Genomic DNA, 25,345 nt, shown 5'->3' with positions numbered 1-25,345 from the left:
AAAAAAATAATAGACTGCACATTGTAAATAAACTATTCACATACTTAAATGAATATACCAATAAAAATTGTCCAAAATAAAAAAAAAAGAATCTGTTGATGTTCAACTAATGCCAGCAAAGCCTGTGAAACTTTACAATGTTACTGAAACTCATACCAAGGGAGGACTTGCCTTCAGAAGAAGGGAGAACTAGCCCTGCTAATTATCATATTTTTCTCTGAAATTGCAGATCTCTTTCCTTAGTTTAGAAGTCCTAAAGAATGGTTAGCATTTCTCTACTCTTGCTGGTGTCTTACTGTAGCCTCTCACTGGTCTCACTCTGTCTTCTCAGGAATTGCTGGGCTAGTGGTTCTTTCTCTAATTCCAAGGAACCTTCAGATAATTTTAAGAGACCATTTATCTAGTGATAATAGGAAGTTGCTGAAGGAAATCTAATTTTTCTTTCTCCCAGGAGAAATTAGACAGACATTTATTAACAGTGCCTATATCCCAAGCACACAGTTATGTGCCTCACACTTGGGATAGAAAACTATTCCAATTTTCCCAAGACTGAAGATATTCCAGGGACATTGTACTTAATAATATGCGGTTGGGAAAAAAATACGTGGTTGCTAAAATGTCATTTCCTCACCCGTCTTGTGTTTGTAGTGGACAACCCTATAACAAATGACAGATAACAAGAGAGACATACAGATTTGTTTAAATTTTATGTAACACAGTCTTTATAAGTAAGTAAAGATCTAAAGAAACTGTTAAGCTTAAATATTTTATGAAGAGTAGTCTCATAGAGAGACATGATAAGACAGAAAGGGTTTAGTTTAATGCTAAAGAACCAGGGAAGCTTAACAATCTTGTCTGGACTCTTCTCAGTAACCCACCCTTATCAACAGCATTTGAAATATTAACCTGGGTTGTGCCTACTACCAGGTACCTCATCTTCCCCATTCTGCTGAGGTCCTCATTATTCTATCATCAGCTGTATATTTGAGGACAGAAAACAGATGGTGCAATCAATCCAGGTAAACCCAAACAACTAGCAAAGCAGGCCCTGGTCACATGCCTGAACATTCATGCCAAGCCCTGCTACTACCGCAGAAGGGTGAGTGTTTTCAGAAAGAATAATTGTCATGCCAAAGATATATGGAGGAAACTGTATCCTAGACACTTTTCTACTCAGTCTGTATGAATTATAGTTGACCATCATTTACTCTCACAGATCAGGAAACAAAGGCACAGAAAGGTGAAGTAATTTGACCAACTCACGATGCTTGAACTAAGGAGTCTAACCACACAGTCCCTACCTTAAATCATTATGTACTGCCTACTTCGGATATTTGGTACTGCCGACCCACATCTAATTAAAAAACTTTGCTGTTATTGCTAACCCTTTGGGCTTGCTGTAGTGCCATAGCAACAAGTTCTCCAAGAGACTCCAGTTCAGCTGTACTGTTTGTGAACACATAAGATTCTTGGAAGAGGTTGAAAAGGAAGATTTTGGCTTTTGTAGGCTCCAGAGTTAGTATGGTCATGCAGATCTTGGTGTGCATGCATATACCACTTCTGTAGCAGCAAGTGGCCTTGGCAATTGATTTGGAAGATCCTTTTCTCATTTTCTGTTTTTGTAAATAGTGTGGTAAAAACAGCCTCATGTGAAAAATTACATTTATACAGTCAGGGAAGCATGGGTGAGACCCTCTTCCACCCCCTTGGGCCCCCCCCCAACACTCCGGAGCACCCCCCCCGCCTGCCACGTGAGAATTTCTGCTGCGTTCTAGGGACCCCCAGATCCAGTCCTAGCCCAGGCCCTGTGAGTGTGTAGGAGAGCTTCTGGCTACCTTGCGCCGGTGGGACCTGCCGGTCCCAGCCCAGGCGCAGTGTGGGTAAGACCCTCTTCCACCCTCTTGGGACCCCCCCTCAACACTCCACAGCACTCCCCCTACCCTGCCTGCCCAGCGAGAATTTCTGCCGCGTTCTGGGGATCCCCGGATCCAGTCCTAGCCCAGGCACAGTGAGTATGTGGGAGAGCTGCCTCTCCCCCCTACTCCACCTTGTCCCCTCCAGACTCAGCTCAGGCCTGGCATACAGGCCTGAGGTGAAACCCTGCAGCTGCAATCCCTGTAGAGAGAGTAGGAGACAGAACCACCCAGCTAGTCCAGGAGCAGAACATCTTGCCAGAGAGGCACAACAGGTTCACTCCCAAGGGCAGCAGCAGGAAGGAGCTGAGAACAGCAGCCAGACCCAAGCCAGGCACAGCTGGATAAGTCCAAACTTTGTAGGTCTGCACCTGAACTTCATTAGATGCTAAGGTTAAAACTGCATTTATACAGTCAGGCATAAAACCACCTTTCAGTATTTAAGGCTCTTAGAACATTTCTCTTTACAAATGACTTTCTGTGGTGTTTGTCTTGGAGTCCAAGGCATTGTACATGTATCCCTGGCAAGCACTTAACCACTGAAGTACACACCAGCCCTACCAATGAGTTTCGACAAGTTTCAGTTAAGTTATGTTGTGTTGCTCCAGTAATTGTATTATTACTTAGGCCTTGTCAATCACAACTCTTCAGTATTGTTCACCTTCACTCATATTTAAGATACAGAGTAATTACCTGTGGATAAATGTGCAGTGGTTATCCAGGAAATAGCTTTATACAGCAACAAAGTTAGAGAGCTACTACATTATCGACATTGAACATAAAATTACTACATGTCAATGAAAATACTTTATCTGGGCCTTCATATGCTCATCGTATTGTAGAGGAGAAAGCTGTGCAAACAGGTACATGGCAGATTGTGTCTCAGATTTCACAGTGTCAGGAGGTGGGCCCAAGTGAGGGTAACTTGGTTAGCTTCCTGGCTGAGGTACTAACGCTTTTGATGCTATGCCTGAGGCTTCTAACAGGAAGCAAGGGGGTAAAGGGCAGCTATGGAAACAATTTTCTGGGCAGAGTGACACAGAAAGACAAAGCATATTGAGGAATGTTCAAAAGGCCCCTCTAATGCTCTGCTTGTTGCTGGCCGTGCTGTAGTTCCTGGTGGTCAGCTCTTGCTGACTGAGAAATGGTACATTCCCATAATCTCACTTAATCCTCACAACAATGTTATAGGCACGTATTATTACCAGCTTCCTCGGAAGTTGGGAGTTGAGGTTCCATGTCTGAGAGATGAAGGCATTTGCAAAAGAATATAGAAGTGGCATTCAATTTCAAGTCTGATTAAACCAATTTTAAGAATAACAAGAGTAATAAAAGTAATAAAATAAGAACAGCAAACATTCTTGTCATGCTAGGAATATTCTAACATATACAATGTAAGTACTACCTATGTGTGGCCATTTAAACTAATTAAAATTGATAAAATGGAAAATTGGGTTCCTCAGTTGAGCTGGCTGCATTTTGGATAGTTGTTTGCCACATGTGGCTGGTGGCTGCCTAATTAGATAGTGCCAGTGTAGAGTATTTTCATCTCCATGGATTGTTCTGCTGGACAGCACTGGCCTAAGCACTATACATGTATCAACATGGGTAATTTTCATAAAAATTCTATAAGGGAGAGAATATTATTCAAATTATAAAATGTGAAAATAGAGACATAAAGAAGGTAGGAAACTTAAACATATGTGATAAATGTGTCTTGTTCTTAATGCTTAATCATAATGTCACATGAGTATATAGTATTTTCTGTATAACATAAGCGAACATTAGTACATACAATTGCTGGTATGTAGACTAGTGTTAGGTCTACTCCATAGATGTATTTGCATGATTTTTGCCTTTCAGGAGCTTACAGTTAGCATAGGACTCTCGCCTCTCAGCCAACAATAGTCAAGCATCTCTTTTCATGGACTTTTGTGGCTCATCCCTTCAGATGACAAATCAAGTCTTAAGTGTGTACAATGTTAAATAGTATGTAAAATTAGAAGTCCTCTTTCCCTCTTATATTCTGAGGTGTCTGAAGGCATTGTTTCAGTCTTTTTCAGAACACTAATACGTCAGGCTAGGAGACTGAAAACGCCAATTTGAACCAGCCTCCTGCCTCTAAATAGCTAAATAAATTTGATGAAATTACTTCACCTCTATGAAATCCAGCTTTTTCGACTGTGCACTGGAAATAAAATACATGTATCAGAGTTTTTCTAAAGATTAAATAAAGGGTACAGTGTTTCAGTATGCTTTTCAACTTATAACACACTTTATATAGCTATAAAATGGGAGATAATTATAACACAAATGCTAGGACTTGGGATGTTTTTCTTCTATATGACCCCGTGAAGTTTTCAAAGCAGTTGTACCTCAATAAATTACAGGATAACATCCTCTTAATCATAACATTTACAAAGTCTCTTTTTTCTTTTATATAAATGTAAAAGACAGTCAATAAATGTTTGGTTGGAAGAACGGATAGTTGGATGGATGGAAGAAGGGAAGAAAGAAAACACATGCTTTTAAATTTTAACGTATTACTTGATATGAGTTATGTAGGTATGTTGAAGAGTAAAAATCCTTATGCAAGAGATCCTGAACTGATTTATTGTATCAGTAAGTTGTTTGTCTAATGTTTTGTTTTCATTCAACAAAAATTTATTGTGCAACTACCATCAGTTGGCTATTGTGCAAGTTTTGGAGAAACCCACAGTTGGTTGTACCATATTATTGGTGCCCATTTCTTTAGCTGCCAATTTTGCCCCGTAAGCATTCCAAGAAATACAGAATAAACTGAAACCTATACATGCACACAAAGAGTCCTGCATTGTTGAGGGCTGTACTTGTCAAAATCTGATCTTGGGAATCATTTCCTGGTCATTCTTAATCATTCCAGTGGAACCATAGCTGAATGTACTGTCTGTGAACTTTCCATGGATTGTGAAATACGGTTATGCAGAGAGGAGAGAACTCTGGCCACCTTCTCTCACTTTTGCCTGTATATCCTTGGGCCCTGCTGTCAGAATCAGTACATGCCAACCTCTCTAGGACCATATTAACAGAGAATGTCAGCTCTGGATGCATGTGATCTTACAGAAAGTATAACTTATGCACTGCTGTTGCAGCAGGTGTGGCATTAGGCAGTGCAGGGAACTTTGCAGAAGGGATAACTTGGTAAGTCCTGCCTTTTGTCAGAACTGTATGAGCCTGGATGATGGCTGCCTGCTTCTATTAGGACAGGAGAATTTGGATCTTGGGAGAGTGTTTTGTGTTCTTCTCCTTCCTGGCAAGCAGAAGCTTTTCCTGGTATAGTAGAAGAAACACTATATGTATTCTATACTGATATCCAAGGAAGAACCTGGGTTCATAATCCATTTCTTTCACTGTGGAGATGAGTGAATTAGTTCATACTTGTGACACAACTGGGCCTGAAGCTCAGATTTCCTCTCAGCCTGGGTACTGTGTTCCATGGTAAAATAACAATTTCAGGTATTTTTCCTTTACATAAGAAAGTTAGAGTATAGGAAGAACAAGAGTTTTGATGAACAAGGTCAAATATGGTTGACTGTTGAGGTGGAAAGAGTTCCAGTGTTGGCAACTTGGTATTCACGGTGGTAACAGTGGTCGTAGTGATGGTGACACAACTATCCTTGTTCAAACATTTGTCTTCGAATATTTTCTCAATACCAAAGCAGCCATATGTTTTGTCATTTTCTTCATTTTATGGCAAATCTTTCTCTTTTTAAATTCTATTGTGTTTCTCATTCATTCATTTTTTTTTGGGGGGGGGGAACCAGAGATTGAACTCAGGCCCTTGCGCTTGCCAGGGAAGTGCTTATTCCACTGAGCCATCTCCTCGGCCCCTGTCATTCATTCTTAAGTTCTAAGCCTAGATACACTAAGAGTGAATCTGCTAACTAGAGAAGAAACAAAGAAACATTTTCCATAAGCACTTTCCTCCATTATAAATCCTTATTAAATTAAATGGCCTTGTAAATATAACTTTGTACTTTACACAGGTGGAACCAGTAAATACGGGTTAATCGCAGGAGTTCTTTGAATTTATTTCCAGTGGAGGACAAGCAGTGATTAACCCATGGTCTGTTAGGGATCTTAGCACCAAAAGTTTGAAGACTCTGGTGTTTTGAGATGTACAGATAGCAAACACTTTTTACCCATTCATTGGAATCTGATTACCTGAGTAAAAATCGCAGTCCTGATTTGTGAAAATGCTGTGATCCTGGTGAAGTTTTTTGTTTCTTTGTTTTTTTAATTTCTAAGCTTAAGATTTTTCTCTGTAAAGCAAGGACAATAATAGTACTTTCCACATTATTGAGTTGTGTTAGGAATAAAATGAGACATGTTAAGAGAAAGCATATAAGAAAAGCTCCATTAAAATTTGCTCACAATCTGGTTTCTTCTTTGTGGACTGAGTGGGGACCCACATCCCTCAGGGTCTATGCAGGAAGCATGTGTCACACGAAGCTTCTTTTTTTTTTTTTTTTTTTTTTCCGGAACTGGGGATTGGACTGCTTAGCTGCTTAGTTGCCGGGATTTTTAACTCCTGTGGTAAGGGCCTATTCTACTGAGCTATCTCCCCAGCCCCACACTAAGTGTTTAAAAAGGAGAATTTCATATGCAAAGAAAAGAGTCCCCTGGTGATGCAGGCTATGAGAGGCTGCCCTGGAGATAATAGAATGGAAGCTGCTACCACCCAGAGGCTGTGGGCAGGCAGAGAGAGGGAGAGAGGGAAAGAGGGAGAGAGGGAGAGAGAGAGAGAGAGAGAGAGAGAGAGAGAGAGAGAGAGAGAGAGAGGCAGGCAGGCCAACAGACCAACAGACCGACAGACAGACAGGCACAGACAGAGACAGAGACAGAGAGATGCGCATGCACACATGGGCAGAAACAGAGACAAAGAGGGAGGAAGGACACCAAGGACAGTTAGCACTAGTAATACCATAGCTGTGGCCATTTTGTCAACACAGCTGGAGGCAGAAGGGAAATACTCACTTTTGAAATCTTCCTCTGAGACAAAGGAAGACAAGGAGACCTGATTTGGCTTTCGCTTTCAGCCCTTAGATCTCCTGGTGGGGTGGACTGTGGCTGAGTCTGGAGGCTGCAGTCTGTAGGCCAGCCCCGCCATACTGAACAGAGCAGGAGCTTGCTCTGAAAACAGATGGGCCCAGAATCCCTCAGGGTCAAGTCCTAGAGCTTAGCTGCTTAGTTGCTGGGATTTTTAACTCCTGTGGTAAGCAATTTGGAAGATTCAGAGGAGCTGTATTCCCTTTAGCTGGGCCTCTGAAAAACAGCAGAGGTACATAAAGTTTCTGCATCCAGACAGGGGAATTGGGGAAAAGCCTAGGAAACTGTAAGTGGCTTCTCTGTGGTCCCCAGATCCATAGCTTCTTAGAAAAGCCTGCTTGCTGAGAAATCTGTGCCTCAGTATCTGAAAATTTGTGGCCTAATAAGACACCCCCAACCTGCATTTCCCCTGCTAACTGCTGTGGGACAGTACTGACTGAACTCCTTGAGACATACCTCCAGGCCCCAGCAGAAATGCCAGTCTCAGTCTCTCTCTCTCTCTCTCTCTCTCTCTCTCTCTCTCTCTCTCTCTCTCTCTGCTTCTGTCTCTCTCTCTGCCTTTCTCTCACAATCTCCCTCTCCCTTCCTGTCTTCCTCTCCCTCTCCCTCTCTGCTCTCTGTCTCCCTTTCCCTCTCCCTCTCTGTCTCCCTCTCCCAAGACTGTGGCACCCTGGGCACAGGGACCCTCATTGTGTATCTTGTGTCCTCCAGCATTCATACTCTCATTTTATTCCCTGAGATAGCAACTCTGACAGACACTGATCCGCTGACCACATGAATAAAAGCAAGGCTAGCTTCTTTTGACTTTTATTAGAGATAGGAATCAGGCAGTTGATGAATTCTCAAAATTGCCAGGCGTTTTCATTGAGAATGTACAAGGCAATGCTGGACAACAAGGTTCCATCTTTCCTGTGGGACCAGGAAACCCTTCTTGAGAAAGTAACATCTGTGTTAGGAGTGAATAAGAACCAGCCTTATAGAGAGGTTGAGAAGTTGTGCTCCAAGCAGAGGAACCAGCACATGCAAAGGAGCAAAGGAACATTCCAGATTGAGATGCTGGAGACAGTGTGTAGAGAGATGAAGTCAATGGGAGGGTTTCTCCCCTTCCTTGCAGCATCAGATCCCTGCCCAGCACAATTCACCTTCTCCTCATGTTGTAATACGTACTTCTTGTCTGTGGCATATTACACCATGTGTTGTTTTGTGCATAGATTACTTGTTGAAGGGCTGGTGAGATAGCTCAGCAGACAAAGTGCATGCTTAGGCAAGCACAAGGACCCAGGTTCAATCCTCAGCATCACTGGCCCTGGCCCCAGACACACTGAGTCTGCCACTGAGACTAGGCGTGTTCTGCATGCCTGTAAGCCTGTAATCCCAGTGCTGGGGAAACTGAAAACAGGAAGATCGCTGTAAGTCCAAGTTGCATAGTGAGATCCTGTATTAAATACACTTTTTTAAAAAAGGGCATCTCAGGTTACTTGTTGGATTTTTAGTTTTCTAATTATGTTTCTACTTTCATTTGCCTAGCACATATCAAAGAATATAGTCTTTGTAGAACAGCCCGAGCCAATACTCTATGGGAAACTACTAGGTGGCATTCTTTCAACAAGGACTCACACTCATTCTTCCCCTCCTTTACACTTGGAGCCCTGTAGTAAGCAAAGTAAGATTAGTAACCTAGGCATGCCAGACAGAATCAGTTGTGAGGCAGTTCCTCTCTCTTGCCTTCTTTGAAATTGTGTGCAAGGCACTGAACCAGATTCCATGCATCTACTCCACTCCTTACTGCAGCATTACTGTGAGCAAGTTGGTCAGTCTCTGTAGACCATGGTTTTTCCCTGACGTCTGTGGCATTCCTAACATCTATCTGACAGTGTTAATATTCGGTGAAAGCACCCATGTAAGTGTCCAGCATGCATCCGCTCCTTAGTGAGCACAGAATAGCTGCTGGTCACCGCTTTTCATTTGGAAGAAGGTGTAGTTACTGTTATTACTGCAGGATTGCTGCCACACATGGGTCAGAGCGAAGCAAAACAGTAAATTTCCTTATTTCTCGCGGCAGGTAGTAGACTCACAGGCACATGGAACAGAGGGAGTTTTATGCTTGGTTTTGGCTTTTTTTTTTTTTTAAAGAGATTGTTTTGTTTCACTTTCTCACAGGAGTGATTGGAGCAGACGTGAGGGGTCATGGCCTCAGCTGTGAAGGACAGCCACTGACATCACGGCTAGCTGTCATCTGTGGAACATCCTCGTGTCACATGGGGGTGAGTGTGCTGTGCACCAGAGCAAAGCCATTGCACACGAACGCAGAATGAGGGGTGGTAGTACTGGCTGTCTCACCTTGCCTTGTCTCCTTCTTTTCCCTTCGTGCCTCTTTGTGTTCTGTCTAGCCAGGAGCCTCCAGACTGCCCTTCCCAAAGCCTGACATAGATTTGTGCAGTCCTTTTTTAGTGGCCAAATTCTTAAAAACCATGCAAGGGTTAAGTCTGCCTTTGAGAACAACCTGACCAGAGAACACAGGCATGGGGAGTGAAGTTGGATCCAAGGATGACAAAGCCTCATTGCTGTGGAGCCTTCTGTCTCTGAAGGTAGCATGGTCTTTCCCTGAGAAGTATCTTTCCTCTTTGGCTTTCAGACCGTCCATGTCTCTGGGAGGGAGCCTCCTGAGGAGCTAGAGAATTAGGGTGCATGTCGTGACTTCTAAAGAACCTGATAAGCAATTTTTACTTGTCAGTTTTTCTCCATGAATTAATAGAAAGGCTTTCTCCAAAATTGCACTTAAAATTTAGTGCCTGCCCTAACATTTATACCTTCTTTAAATTTATGAGTCTGAAAGCATTCCATTTTGATAAGTACCTATTTCTACCATATTTTTATTTAAAAATCATTACTTGGTTAAACTGAGATGAGTGACTCCTTGGATTTTTCCCAGATGAGTACAGTAGAGGCGAATGTGAAGGATGGGCAGAAGATGAGCAGAGAGTAGAATGGGACACAGCCCAGGGCAGAATTGCCCACAGTTTGGAGAAAAGGATATGCTGTGCCAAGCTGGTTAGTGCCTATAGGGACAGCACAGAGGTTTTTGTTGTTGTTAGTAGGCACTCTTGAGTAAATGTTCCTGCAGTTGCTTATTTGCTGATCCTTGCTGTTATGTCCTCTCAGTGTTAAACTCTGGAGATATAAGTATGACATGGACCCTCCCATAGATGAGATAGAGTTATAACAGATATTGTAGTACGAGGCTCCAATATAGGTTCAGACTAAAATCATGATAGTGAGTGTGTTATGTGCCAGGCACTCAACAAGGTGTTCTCACATGTGGCATTCCCTGTCCGAGATATTTGAGCCTGCCCAGCTGGTTTCCAGTTCCACTTCCTGCATTTTCTGAGAATGGGCCATTGGACAAGGTATTTCATTCCTCAGGGCCTCAGATTCCTCACCTACAGAATATGGAGCATGACAATCTATGTCTCCTGGTATGAGGACTAAAAAGGTGAAGTGCTTCACATGGGCAAGCATGTCCCCAGGCCTGCTGTTGATTACACCACTCTCATTACTGGGCAGCAAGGAGCCAGCGGCTCTGCCAGGAGGGACCAGAGTTACCGAAATCTTTGTGGAGTAACATGCATTTCTTTTTATTTGTTTCTCTGGGCTCTAGGTTGTGTTAAATGGAAGTTCCTTGACCAATTTTTTTTTCACGTTCCACATTTCTTCCCCTTTAGCAACACTGTAATGAGGCCACTGAAGGAAAGGCCAGTTCCCCTTCCAGCAGGAGGTGTCCAAGCATCAGGCCAGCCTACATTTCCTTTGATATGGCTCTATACTTGTTCGCTTGTCTTTACCAACCCCCAGTTTAAGCCATTTAAACCATCCCCTATTTTCAGTAGGAAAAACCTGCTTTGGCTTCCACCACAAGTCTGAAAGTAGCATGTGAACCCACTCAGTTTGGACTTCTGAGCAGAACACACCTAAATGAAAGGCACTGTCTCTTCTCCTATTTTACAAATGAGTAAAGTTGGACATGGAAAAGTCCAGTGATTTTCCCAAGTTTATAAACGTATTGTGTCCTGGATCTAGGAACTCACTTTACATGGTACTGCATGTGCTGACCATGCGCCTGTTGAGCAGTTGGGAGAGCAGATGCCTGTGGCTGTTAGACACATATGAGGACATCTTGCCATGCACTGTTTGGCCTCATGACTTGAGTGAGCTGTTGAACTTTCTGAGCTTTGGATTCTTCCTCTTTTGAGCTGAGTGCTGCTGGATATCATGCCTTACAGATATATGTGCCTACCACAAAATAGACATTCAGCATTGGAGGGGATTCTGATGAAACTTCCCCCATGACATAAATGGCTCACATGAAACAACTGTTCAGGCTTGAACGAATTTGATGGACAGGTGCAGTTGCCTGCAATGAATAAGGGCCATAAAATATCAGTTTATGATGTCCTATCTTACTGGAAATTCTCTGTCCACCCTCACAGGCTTTGTACTTCAGAGTGGGAATTGGCCTACTGGGCCAGTGGGATTAGACTTTGGTTTTACTGCTATGTCATGAGGGTGAGACGGTGGTCACACTGGCATCAGGAAGTGCCTTTGATCTCCCTCAGGTGCTGCAAGCACAGCAAGTCAGCAACAATATCACCTTTGTGAGGGCTAGGCTAGGTGCAGTTGGAGGAACACTCCCAGGGAAACTCAAGGACCCCTTTTGTTGTGGTTCTGGCAACTAGATCCCTGCTGCCAGGAAAAATTTACCAACCAGAACACAGGCCTAAAGGGTCTGTGAAGTTTTTGAAAAGTGGTTTTCAGCATGGTCTGAAGGATTCTGCTTCTTCCTGTCTGCTTACTTCTGATGTTTCTAATTCAGTGGGTTAATTGAGACAAAATTCCCAAGGACATTTTGTGTTTGATCCAGATTGCTTCTTTCTAGGTCACCCCCAAAGAATGAGTGAAAGAATGAACAAGTAACTGACTATTGGTAAACACTTAGAAGCCCCCTGCTTCTAGGAATCTGGAAAGCCTGAGGTAAAATCTAACAAGTACTAATCAGGCCTTTGATATTTTAGAAGGTACAAGTGTGGGCTGCGCATTTATCTTCCTCATGGATGATTTAATTAACAAAGAAAAATGCCATTTTTTTTTTAACTCCATGAAAGAAGAGCTGTCTGCTCACAATTAATTACCACAAGTTGCTGAAATCCAGGGTAACACACAGCAGGGTGAACCAGAGGTTAAAAAGTCACCAGGTCAGGGGCTGATCCTGCCTTTGCTCGAGTACTCCTCTGTGCTGGCAAGAGGAGTTGCAGTATGACAGCTTGTCCTGTAGCAGCTGTGCCATCTGGTTGGGGTGGAAGGAATATCGATGAGCTAAGACTTGCACAGAGCAAGACTTGGGAGTCGAGATGTCAGCTGCACCTTAGGTTGTTCAGGAATGAAATTTTCCGTCTCTAATGAACGTGGAGCTGAATGTCAAGAACATTGGTGGTTACCTTGAACGGAAGATCGGGTGCAAAGACAAAGAACATGTAGTGTAAAGGGGGCACAAGGAAGTGTTTGTGGTGACAAATATGGTTAGCTTAATGGTGGTAGTATCTTTATTGAGGATGTGCTATGTTAAAACATCACATCAAATATTTTAGATATGTGCCATTTCGATACAGTTTTATATAAAAGTAAAAGAATAGTGGAAAAACAATAGTATCTACATTCATGTACATAATGCTTTTAGTTTTATGGGCACTGTACATCACTAGAATTAGTCCTAATTTTAAGCCTGGTATATAGTAGATGATCATTAAATATTAGTTTTTACCTTTTTCCTTCCCAACTCTATTTTCTAACTCTACTGACATATTTTATTCTGCTGTTATTTATGTTAATAGTTCCAGCATGTATCTCAGGTGAAGTTTATACCTCCTCTGTTTCTGCCTGGGCCCATCCTGCCCTGTGGCATAGTAGAAGCTTGATTAGTGACACATGCTGGTTTTCTTTGGCTGGAGAATGGTACCAGTGCTTGGATATTCCTGCATCTCGTCTTACTACTTTATCATCCCTCATCTATTTTGCTGAGGTCTTACTGATGGGCAGAAGCTCCCATCAGTAACTCCCTGTAGCCAATAGGAAAAAGGAGATCAAATGGGAAAGGTGAGTGAATATTTTGGCTATGTTCTTATGGTTTGAGGATATATTCAATTGAAAAGAACTCATCATAAATCTTCAAAAAGATTGTTGTCTTTAGCAAAATGGTGTGAACTGACATGAATTTTAAAACATTTTGTTGAAAGATAGTTCACATATCATAAGATTTATCCCTGCCATGTATTTTTTAAACTTTTAGAGAATAGTGCTTAGTGATGTTTCAGAAAGACAAAGATTCAGTGTCCAACTTTAAAGGACCCAGGATAGTGAAACCAGCATGTGGTCCTTAGCACACAGGGCGATAATGGAAGAGAATCACAGTAGGTACTTCTGCTCACTTCTATTCAGCATAACGCCTACCTGGTAGATGTGTAGTAAGTTTTGGCTGCATGCATACTGTTCTAGTTTGATTTCTCTTTTTAAGCTGAGTGACTTATTGTAGGACCCAGTGTGGACACATATGTCGAGTATCCAGTCTTCACTGAGGCTTTCTCTTCTCTACTTAATGAACCGACCTTTTCCATGCAACACAGCAACATTGATGACTTCAGGCACATGTTTTGAATCATATGGGATCTGAACTTTTCAATGAATTATACCTTGAAGCAGGACAAAAGCAAAACTATCTAGAGAAATAAGTAAATATTTTAAAATATTTAAAGAAAGAAGTGTGTTTTTGCTTTTTATTCATACTTTGGGTTTTTTATCTAAAAGAAACAGTGATGTGTGTGTGTGTGTGTGTGTGTGTGTGTGTGTCTTTTATTACTTAACATTATGGTCTCAATTTTCCCACAAATGATTCAAGATTGTCCTTCGTCATGGCAGAGTAGCATTGTATGGTGTGCAATACACTTTCTTTATCCATTCATCTGTTGATGCACATTTAGGCTGCTTCCAAGATGTAGCTATTATGACCTGTGCAGCTATAAACAGATGGTACTTATTGGTCATTTGTACTTCTGTAAAATGTCTATTAATTTTACTTACCAATTTTTTTTATTGGGCCTTTCATTTTGGCAGTCTAGTTTTTTAGTTCTTTATACATTCTGCCATCTGAGGAATCACTAGGAATATTTTTTTCCCATTATGTAGGTTGTCTTTTCACTCTGATGGCTGTTTCCTTTTCCATGCAGAAGGTTTTTAATTTAATATGATCCTATTTGTTCATTTTCAGAACTATTTCTTATATAACTGGGGTTCTGCTCAGAGAGTCTCTGCCTATGCCTATGACTTCAAGAGTTTTACCTATCTTCTAGCATGTTAAGTGTTTCTAGTTTAACATTTAGGGTTTTTTTTGTTCTATTTTTATTTTAAATTTAGTACAAGATGAGAGATACAGGTCTAGATTCAATCGTCTGCATATGGACAGCCAGTTTTCCCAAAGCATTTATTGAAGAGGTTGTCTTTCCTCCAGTGTATGTTTTAGGCCCACCATCAAAAATCAAATAGTTGGGCTGGTGAGATGGCTTAGTGGTCTAAAGCACCTACTTAGAACAAGCTTAGCAAAGCACAGGGGCTGCGGTTCAATCCCCCAGCACCACATGCCAGCCAGCCCGCCCCCTGGTGGGCTGAGCTGGCCACACACACACACACACACACACACACACACAAATAAATAAATCAAATAGTTGAATGTGCTTGGAGTTGTTTCTGCATGCTCTCTTCATTGCTCCTCATATCTGTTTTTGGCCTGGTGCCATGCTGTTCTTTCTAAATCACAGCAGCTTTGTAATATAACTTCAAGTCTGGGATGCTGATAAAATTAACAATTTATATAGCCCTACAAGTAACATTTGCTATGCTCTTGGAAAATAAGGCTAAAGTTCCTTGGAGCTAGAGACATAACCTATGAAAAAGAGGAGGCCCCAGAAAGAATTATCAGATATTTCTGTATAGGTATTTATTCTTCTTTGTTGTACAGCACACCAATTTTCATGGATCTGTCTACGCTGATATGCTTTAGATCTAAAATATTCCCCCATATTCTCATATGTGTGAAAGGACAAAGTCATTAGTGGAGTCAAATGTGTTCAGTAGGTAAATATGCTATTAAGAGGTTGGGCCTGGTTAGAGGAAGGCCACTGATGGTGAGACCTGAAAAGGGAGTACCATCTGCTCTAGCTCCTCCCTTCTTTTTCTACCTCCTGACTGCCATGGGTTGGGCATCTCTTCTTTCCTTGATACTCCTCGATCAGCCTCTTTTTTGCCTTGGAGCTGGTTGACTATGAATAAAACCATGGGCAAAATAAACGTCTCTTTATTTAAGTTGTGGCTGTTGAGTGTTGTTTCCCACATAGGAAAGTGACTAAGACACAGTTTGACTCAGAGTGAAATTGGTCTTGAATTCAAAATCAAGAATTTCATCCTTTTAGTAAAAATCCTTTGATAAGACTGGGTCTCACAGGGACATGGGAAATCTTATATGATCTGGCCTTTTCCTAGCTCTTATCCTGCTATCCCTTACCTTTCATCCTATGTACTAGCAGGTGCATGCACACACCCTTATCTGAAATCCTTAGGGATAAATATGTTTCAGAATAAAAAGTGACCAGATTTTAGATTGTTCTTATACACGCAATACATTGCATGACACTCCCAGTGAGAACAAGGGTAGCACACACTATCAAACTCATCATTGTTTCTAGTAATGTGCATGGCTATTCACACCAAGTAAATTAAAAAGTGCTAAATATCTTGATCTATTCAGATCCAGTTTTACCACTTGTACAATTGGATTTTTGTTTGAAGTGCTTCAGATCTGTACTGTATTTGCTCTTCTTTAAAGACAGCATGTACTTTTTCTTTGTCTAGAGTGTTGTTTTCTTGGCTAGGATGACCATGTATCTCCTTCTATCTATTGAGTAGTATCATTCCTGAAAACACCATCATTTTGACATGTACTTCTTGAACACATACTATGTACCTTGTTATACTGCGCCCACTTCTTGAGGTAATGCTCATTGTACTATGACTCCAGAGTTCAGATGAGGTCATTGAAGTTTGGCAAGGTCATCTAGCTACAAGGAGGTATACCTGAAGTTGAACCAGTGCACAGAAATCTCAGATCTGTGTTCTTGCTTGCTTGTATCATTGTGTGTGTCTTCCCCCATGCTCCAGTCCAGGGCATGCCTCTATGAAGTCTTCTGTCCCCACACCCCTTGCAATGCATTGTGCCTCCTCTGGGCCTTCACAGCTCTTTGTGTAGAGTCCTCATGCAGTGTTTATCATTTGATCTTCTGCATAGACACAAGCTCGTCTGGCAGCTGGCGAAAAGTCTACTTGAATATTTGTTCTCTAGAACACATAGTATGCATTTAATACATCGTTCAGAATCAAGTTAACCAAAAGAGATATGGAAGTGGCTAACAAATAATTTGTATCTTAGTGAAATAGACAATAAACACCAAATGACAGGTTCAAGAATGTAAAGTTCAAATCTAAAAAAAAAGAAAAAGAAAAAGAAAAAGGAATACTTGAAAAGAAAAAGGCTGTATAGGCTTATGTATGGTTTGTGAAGAAGCATTTGTTGGAATAACAGTTTAAAGATAATCAAGGAACATGTCTGTACTTAAACATGATAATGAGGACTCACTGAATACTTACTAGGTGCTTTCCAGGCATTCTGTACATAGAATTTCTAATTCTTATACAGAATGTGTGAGACGTAATTTGAGAGTCAGAGTCCCTAGAATGGACATATTACAATCACAGATATATAAGAGCAAGACGCAGTAACCATGTTTATATCAGAATAACAGATAGCATGAATATATTCAGATTTTTAAAAAAATTAGATGTCATTAAACCATGTTAACATAATAAATGGTCTAATAGATTACATTTTTCCATCTAACAGGTGATGGAATTGTGGTTAGAAAGACTATAAGCTTATACATATACTTTTATATCCATTCACTGACAGCGCTAACATAGAGCCAGAAGAACATCTTACTGCTATACACAGGACTGGCTCCAATTTTAAGCTGAGCTTTTGCAAAAGCCCTGCTGGTCCCTGGAAGGAAGCACATAATCCCTAGCAGTGATGTTAAAGATTATGGGGCCCCATGGCAAAGCTGGGAATGATTAGAGATAGCGTAGTTCTGTTTAAGAGAAACCTTAGAGATAGGCTTAATTAAATTTGTGTTTATGAAAGTTTTTTGATCATAAAAGGATCAACTTTCTCCTGGTGCTTCAGAGTGTAAAATGTGTTATGGGATTTTATACTTAGAATAACAAAGGGAGGCACCCAAAGAAAATGTTGTTTTCCTTCTTTCAAGTGAGACTCGAAGAAAATAAGTAATTTGCCCCATGTCCCACAGCTAATAAGACCAAGACTCAGACATGTGTCTGAGCAAGTTCAAGCCATTTCTGCTGCATCTTGTTTTCTTCATTTTCTGATATCAAAACATCTTGCATGTAGTGAAAATCTTATTCCTTTCAGGGAAGGCCCTTGGCATTACTGTTTGTCAAATTGACTAAATTCTTCATTGAATTGAAAGCAAGTGGTTCTCAGAAAAGTACCTAAGTAATTCCTTTTGAGAGTGTATTCTCTCAGGCCCCAGTCCCACAGGTATTGATTCAGTAAATCCTCTGGAAAAGGATATCTAAAAATCTTATTTTATTTCGTATCTATTTACTTAATTATTTGATGCTAGGGATTGAGCCCTGAGCTTTGCATATAGTTGGTGCCTGCTCTACCCTTGATACTTTAATCCCAGAATCTATCATTTTAAGGGCTCACTTTCTGAAATTTGATTTCAGAATAGCAGTTATCTTTGTATGCTTGTTTCCTCAGTTCCTTGTAGAGTACCTGGTACATAGACAGCATTCTGTATTTATACTTGATGATTCTAAGAGTGAAGTAAAGATAAAGGTAATGGAAAATGAAGGAATCAAGTCAGAGAGTCAGTCAGTTCCTGATAGGTTTATTGTACACCAGGAATCCCTTGAATCTGCTTCTTTCAAAGAAGGTAGGGACAGACGTTCTTAGAAGTTATGACTTAGAGTACCTGGTAGAATCTGCTGATAATTAGAGATTTATTTTTCATAACATACTCAGATTATAGAGAAAAACTGAATCCAAAGCACAGACACACCAGGCACAACAGGAAACCATGAAGGTCTAAGATCTTTCAATGTAAACAGGAAGTCAGAGTTTACTTTTGAACCCACAAAGCCAAACTGCAGATGCAGTGTGTAACCACCTCTGCACTCAGCTCTTCCTTAGGCCTGGTCACAGATAAAATCTGCTGCCACCTGAACTAAAAGCACTGTATAATGTTTGTTCTGACCAGGACTTGGAGCAAGCTTCATTGTATTTGTGCTAGTGGATAATTTGGGACACAGGTGCAGTTTGGACTTGAAAGCAGTGAATTGATCTCAGTTTTGAGGAGTGCTACAGTGATATTCAAAACCTCCTGTCTTTCTCCACAATGAAATCTTATTTCACGTACATTCATAAAACGTTTGCCATTGCACAGCTCTCTCTCGTATGCTCTGTGCACCTCTGGGGCTAGGTGCCTGGTAGTGGAACGGGGGCAACCTTACTACTTACCATGCATTTGCTGGCTTGACAGATGTAATCTCATGTTATTACTTCTGTTACATTTGAAAGAAATAAATGGGGTGCAAATGATCATATCATTTTAAGATAAAAAGTTGATGTGCTAGGAAAGACATATATTTTGGAGTCAGACAGATTGATGTTCACATTCAGAAGGTTTAAGCTTTATTAGCAGAAAACCTTCTTTTATTCATCCAATTCTTTTAAGATTTCTGGGCCAAGAATTGGACTGGAAATGGTATGCACAAGTACACTTATATCTAGCAGTCTAGTGGAAGAGATAGAATTCAAACAAATAATCACAAACATGTATAATTACAGACTTTTAGAGCTTTGCTTTCCTACCCTGCTGGCAGAGATAGAATGCAGTAACTATGGAAAGCAGATTTGAATATGCACATGCCCAACACTCCGTCAGTTTCATGCAGAGGGAGAAATTTTGTGTACTAGCATATGCCTAGATGCAAGCATAGTAAGTCTCCAAATAGAGAATGAGCTCAGTTCCGGGAGAATGTTCATAATTTGGATTTGTTCATAATTTTGACTACACCTTTGACACCAGTATGCAACTAAAGTATTTTAAAAACACACACAAATACAAAAAAAAAAAAAAACCCAAAAAACTGTAAGTAAATTATTTTTACCAGCAGACATGCTTGCCTAATTTGTTTGTCTCTATGAATGTTCATAATGTGAGGTCTGTTTATGTCTGTAAAGTTTGTCAACTCAAATGTTTGTAAGTCAGGGACTTAATGTGCAAGAGTATCTATAGCATTATATTCTGTAATCCCACATTTGAGCAACTGAGTTCTATCAGTAGAATAAGTAACTGAATTATATTATATTTAATTTAAACACAGATTATACCTGTTTAAATAAAAGAAACTGCATCTACATATAAAAGATAAATCAAAAATTTTAGGACAAAGGAACAAAGAATGAAAGAAATACACACAAATTATTTCATTTACAAAAAATTTGTCATGCAATAAGATCTTCACGAGTGGATTACAAGGCTTATAAGTGCTGGCTCTTGAGGGAAATGGTACCTTCAGGGACAGCTTTGGGGAAGTGGATTTAATTATTTGTTTATTTATTTATTTATTTATTCCCATAAATTTATTGAGAAACAAATAGCAGTGAGACAGTTTCAAACCAAACTGGTAGGACAGTTTCAATAATTAACGCATTGTATACATTCTTCCTAGTGGTTAATTGCTGTAGAAGATGCAGACATGATATCCTATTTACATACATCATTAGAACAAATCTCTCTATTCATTAAGAGAATGTAAATGTATATTGATCCTAGCCATTTGAATACACAGATACAAAATGGACATTCATCTGCATCCCCTTTTTGTTGTTAAGTTCCGTTATTTGAATATTATAGTTGTGTAAACTCAGCAAAATATTCTAAAAGAGTCCAGTAGCCCATAATAGTGTTGGGTCTTCTGCTTGACTGGCAATGTCAGAAATTGTTGACCTGAGTCCCCTACAGCTCAACATAACACCATGGCTTTACTTCTTATATTTCGTTTTTATACTTTTCTGCTGGATAGTTAAGACCAAGGTAAAGCAGGACCTATGCAATAAGAGTTGTAGCTTTTGGGTCTGATAAGGTCAGTCAAATCCCCTCAGGATTTATCCTGAGATCCTGTACCTCAGATTGTAGAACCTTTGTCAGTATCAGCCATGTGGATGAGTCATGGCCATTGCTTGGCCATTGTGCTCTCTGTGAAAGCTTGAGAGAATGTTTTCTCTCCATGTGACTCTCCTTAGGCACACTCTACATCATCGATCACTTTCCTCTTTGGCCCCATAATCTTCTTGATCAGAAAATTTGGGACACTACTGAGTTACATGATGTTACAGTACAAGTTCTCATATGTCCTGAGTCTTAATTGACCTTAGAAGGCTAGGTCAAAAATGTTGGCTCTCCTTGCAGCCCTTCCTTTTCTCTAATTTTGGTCTGCAAACTTAGGTTGTTAACCATCCAGAAGACAAGCTTATTGTTATTACCATACAACTTAGGCTGTTAAACTTAACCTCACTATCTGTCTGCATATCAAACATTTAGGTGTAATATGGAACAGGTATTTTTCATCAAGTATTGATATGTTGAACTTTAAGTCCCTACAGAATATAATAAAAAACATTTAAAAATTAGAATATAATTTAAAAATAGGCATAAAATATATTCTTAAAATATATGCTTATTATATACTTCTTATGTTTACACATAAGTCCAAAAATCTTACCATATACAACCTTGAAGCAGGACAGTCCCACAATGTTCCTTTTCCTGTCTCTTGCTTTCATTCACCACCCCCTACTTTTTAAACAACCATCTACCTGAGAGATATCATAGCAGCAACTGGCATGTCATGACAAGCAGCCCATATTCAGAAGACCAAAATGACAGGCTCTCCAAGCATGAAACTACTATTACAAATTACCATCTGCAGTGCAGTAGCTTAGTTCACAGGTATCAGTAAATATAGTTAATCAGGGTGAGAATTTTTCCAATTAACTGCTAGATTCAAAGATCTTCTGGAGATTCTCAGGATCATTGCCTTGCCCATCTTCTACATATAACTGTATGGCTTGACTTATTCATGTTTCCTAGCTCTTCTCCTTTCCCTCTCTTGATTCGTTAGTCCTTGAGATCCTGCTTTCCTTTTACTTGTATTATACTTTTCTATTTGTATTTCTTCTTTTGAGTTCTTATACTAGGGAAACTATATGATATTTACACATGTGTATCTGGTTTATTTCACTTATATGTTCAAGTGGCATCCACTTCAATATAAAGGCTTCGAGTTTATCGTTCTTAATAGCTGAATAGGGAAGTGGATTTATTGCTGAAGGACACAGAAGTACTTCTCAGTCTTTAATGTGTTCCTGTATATTTTATGCAGTCTTCTCTGTATGTGATTTAGAAGCGCTATACAGCAGAGGACTCACTGTGAAAGCATAAAGCCCACTTGGTATGGTCTAAGTGGTTGGGGAGGCCTGCACAAGGCAGTGATATTTAAACTGAGAGATTATGAGAAGTTAAAAGCCCAACTAAATCTGCTCACCAATTCTATACCCTAGGGTGTGGAAGCCCCACCATAGAGTGTCTCATCACTTAAAGGATATATAAGAAAATTTAAGAAGGATGGAGTGTTTGTTTTTTCCTTGGAGGAGCTCAGGTCTTCACAGTCAGCTTAGACGTCAACTCCTGGCTTCTAGTACAGACTCTTTGTCCTCTGCCTTAGATCCTGCAGCATTCTGGTGTAGACTCACCAGCCTTCCCTCGCAGACCCTGTGGCCTCCTGGTATGGCCTTGCACAGAAAAATGCAGTGAGCTCCAGACCTTAGACTGAATCTTTCAGGCTCCAGTGTGCAGGTGCCTTCTGCATGCTTCCTCATCTGACTCTGGCTGACTGTTGTACGACAATCTTATAATTTCTTACACATTTGTACATCTTGTGTTATATCTGTTCTTCTAGTAAAATTCTGACTGATACAGATTATGGTGTTATAATTCCCAGCTTCCCTGAAATAAGGAGCTCTGCTTCACAAAGCCCATCTACTTTGATGTTCTTGTCTTGGGATGATCTGGCCATGAGCTGAACCCTTTGTAACCATGAGATAAGTTAAACCTCTCCTCTTGTAAGTTATGTGTATCAGGCATTATGTTTCATAGATGGAAAGCTGACCAATACATTGACTAAGCAAAGAGTCCCATTCAGAGGAAGGAAGATTATGTAAGGCAGCAGGCAGTCATTGAGAAAAAAGTGGTTGCAAAGCAGATATGGAGGATAAAAGGGAAAAATGGGCAGTTTTGGTGTGGGACAGGAAAGAAGGTGGTGCTGGCGAGGGCTTAGAGAAGTAGAGGGGCAGAACACAATGGACTTGGGAGCTTCATGAAGCAGTTTGGCTTTGCATCTTAAGAAAAATCAAAAGACTTTAGCTACAGTGGATAACATAGTAATTTATGAAGGATCAAAATAATTGCTATTGGGCTGTGGAGATGGCTCAGTAGAATAAGCACTTACCTGGCAAGCACAAGGGCCTGAGTTCAATCCCCAGTTCCGCCTAAAGAAAAAAAAAAAAAAGACCAGCCTGGAATACATAATGAGGCCATGTCTCAACAAAACAAAACAAAATAATTGCTATTTAAGCAACAGATTGGAGAGACACCAGAGGGTATGCTAGGAGATACAACAGAAGGAGATGATGTCATGGTGGATTGCCTGGGGCCTGGCAAGGTAATGGAGGAAAGTCAAGATATTTAAAAGTGTGCAAACTATCAGATCAGTGGGATTTTCTTGGCAGTGAAGATACTGAAGTTGCAGGGCAGTTGTAGTAGAGGCTTCTGTGTATCTCACCCCATTGCCTGGGATTAGCCAGGGAGCAGGGAGGAGAGAGAACAGCAGGCTCACAAGCTATCCTGGAATAGGCTGGACTTACAGGAGACATACTTTCCTCCTACCACTATCTGTTAGGTCTTTATGTGAATGTTTTACATGTTTTGCCCTTGGTGTTTAACACATATCTTGCCAGAAAGTAGTGTGTGGACTTGGTAATGCTTCTGTAGTCATCCTGCCCAAAATGCCTACTCCTAATCTAGTTGTAATACAATGTAAGAAACTCAGACTGAGTGAGATTCTAAAACATAGCCTGGCTCAACTTTTTGAAAATATTATGGTCATAAAAGATAAAGATCGAGCTGGGGAGATAGCTCAGTAGAATAAGCATTTGCCTGGCAAACACAAGGTCCTGAGTTCAATCCCTGGTACTGGGGAAAAAAGAAAAAAAGGTAAAGATTGACTCAAAGAGAGCTTCAGATTTAAGGAGGCCAAAGAGATAAGTTGACCAAAGGGCATCTGTGGTGTTGAATTGCATCCTCACTGTTACTATAAAGGACACCTAGTGGGAGTTGACAAGATTATAATAAAATCAGTAGATTAAGTAACAGAATTGCTTATATTCAGACAGAATAATTATATTATGGTTATGTAAGAGAGTATTCTCATTTTCATTAAATATACTGAAATATGTAAGAGTAAATGAAATGGATGTTATATATGCATCTTTTTTTAAATTTAATTTTATTTATTTATTTGTGTGTGCGTGTGTGTGTGTGTTTGTGTGTGTGTGGCCAGCTCAGCCCACCAGGGGGCGGGGCTGGCTGGCATGTGGTGCTGGGGGATTGAACCGCAGTCTCTGTGCTTTGCTTAGCTTGTTCTAGGTAGGTGCTTTAGACCACTGAGCCATCTCACCAGCCCCTATATCTGCATCTTATTCTCAAATGGTTCAGAAAACATATGAAAGTGTGTGTGTGTGTGTGTGTGTGTGTGTGTGTGTTGCACATGAGCAGCATGTTTATGCAAACCATTGTGAGAATCTAAGGCTATATAGGAATTCCTTGTACAATTTTTACACCTTTCATTATTGAATAAAAAGTAAATAAAAACTAAAAAGAGAGAAGGTAAGGAGGATATGTGTGGGAAGAAAGAAAAACCAAGGTATGTGGAAGTCCTGCCTGTGCTTGATGTAACCTTTCCAGTGAGTTAATATGTCACTTATTGTACCCTGTATCAAATTACACTTAAGGAATGTTTTAGAATTCATTGTTTGGAAAAGTGTTTAACTTGAAGTGATATATTTTTTCTTCTAGTAAGAAAAGCTATAAAATCAATGATATTTTTCTTTTAGGCCAGGAAGCTATGATTACTGATATAAGACATTATCACACAGTGGCTTAAAACTACACATTTATTTTCATATGTTTCTGCAGCCTGCAGCTGAAAATCAGTTTCACTAAGCTATCCTCAAGTGTTTCAGGCACAAGCCATGGCTGCTGGCTACTGGCTTGTCCCTGGATCACTTAAATCTAGCTTCTCTGGGCATCGCCTGCCCCTTACCCATGGTCATGCTTGACTCTGCCTCTTTCTTATAAGGACAGTCATGATTGCCTTTAGAGCCTTTCCTTTTCCACATCCTTAAACAAATCATATTTGAGAGTCATCTTAAGGTGGCTTTCACAGGTTAATTACAGAGGTCATTGGTCTAATATGGTTTGGATGCTCAGCAAGCTTTTTTAAAAAATGTATTTAGTATGGGGTTTACAGGGTCTCACTACACAGATTGGACTCATAGTGGTCCTCCTGTTTTCAGCCTCCCAAGTGCTGGGATTATAGACACGTGTCTTCACGCCCAGTCTCAGTTGCCATTTCAGCCTGCCCCATGGGTGGGGCTGGCACAGCATGTGGTGCTGGGGATCGAACACTGGTCCATGTGTTTTACTTAAGCAGATGATTTAGTCCTCTGAGCTATCTGGCTGACCCTCAACAAGCTTTTTTTTTTTTTTACAGTAGTGATATGTGTGGTATTTTAGATAGGGAAAGAAATAGTCCAGGCAGGGAGGACAGTATGAACTATATCTATGAAATAATTTCATCTGCAAATTGTATCTCTCTTCTTGTTATATTTTATGTCTGTTATTTTTGTCTAATTGTGTTTGCCATAATTGTATTATGTTGAACAACTACAGGATAGAACACATTTTCATCTTGTTCCTAATCTTAAAGGGAATATATCTAAAATTTATCCAATGCATATATTTGCTAGAGATTTCAGATATATA

At 40.3% G+C, this 25,345-nt stretch overlaps 1 protein-coding gene across 1 annotated transcript in view; it reads left to right on the top strand.

The window, feature by feature from the left end:
- The window catches only part of LOC101574187 (FGGY carbohydrate kinase domain-containing protein), a 285,894-nt gene that overhangs the window by 29,036 nt on the left and 231,513 nt on the right, over window positions 1-25,345 (top strand). The window contains exon 2 of the mRNA XM_023709961.1: window positions 9,162-9,265. Within this exon, the coding sequence (XP_023565729.1) occupies window positions 9,260-9,265 (6 nt within the window). The 5' untranslated portion in view covers window positions 9,162-9,259. The remainder of the gene's footprint in view (window positions 1-9,161; window positions 9,266-25,345) is intronic.

The sequence above is a fragment of the Octodon degus genome, unplaced genomic scaffold, assembly GCF_000260255.1.
Source record: "Octodon degus isolate 3935 unplaced genomic scaffold, OctDeg1.0 scaffold00015, whole genome shotgun sequence".
In the NCBI taxonomy this organism is placed as follows: domain Eukaryota; kingdom Metazoa; phylum Chordata; class Mammalia; order Rodentia; family Octodontidae; genus Octodon; species Octodon degus.
The sequence above is the reverse complement of the archived record's forward strand: the minus strand, read 5'-3'. Positions and strand labels throughout refer to the sequence as shown.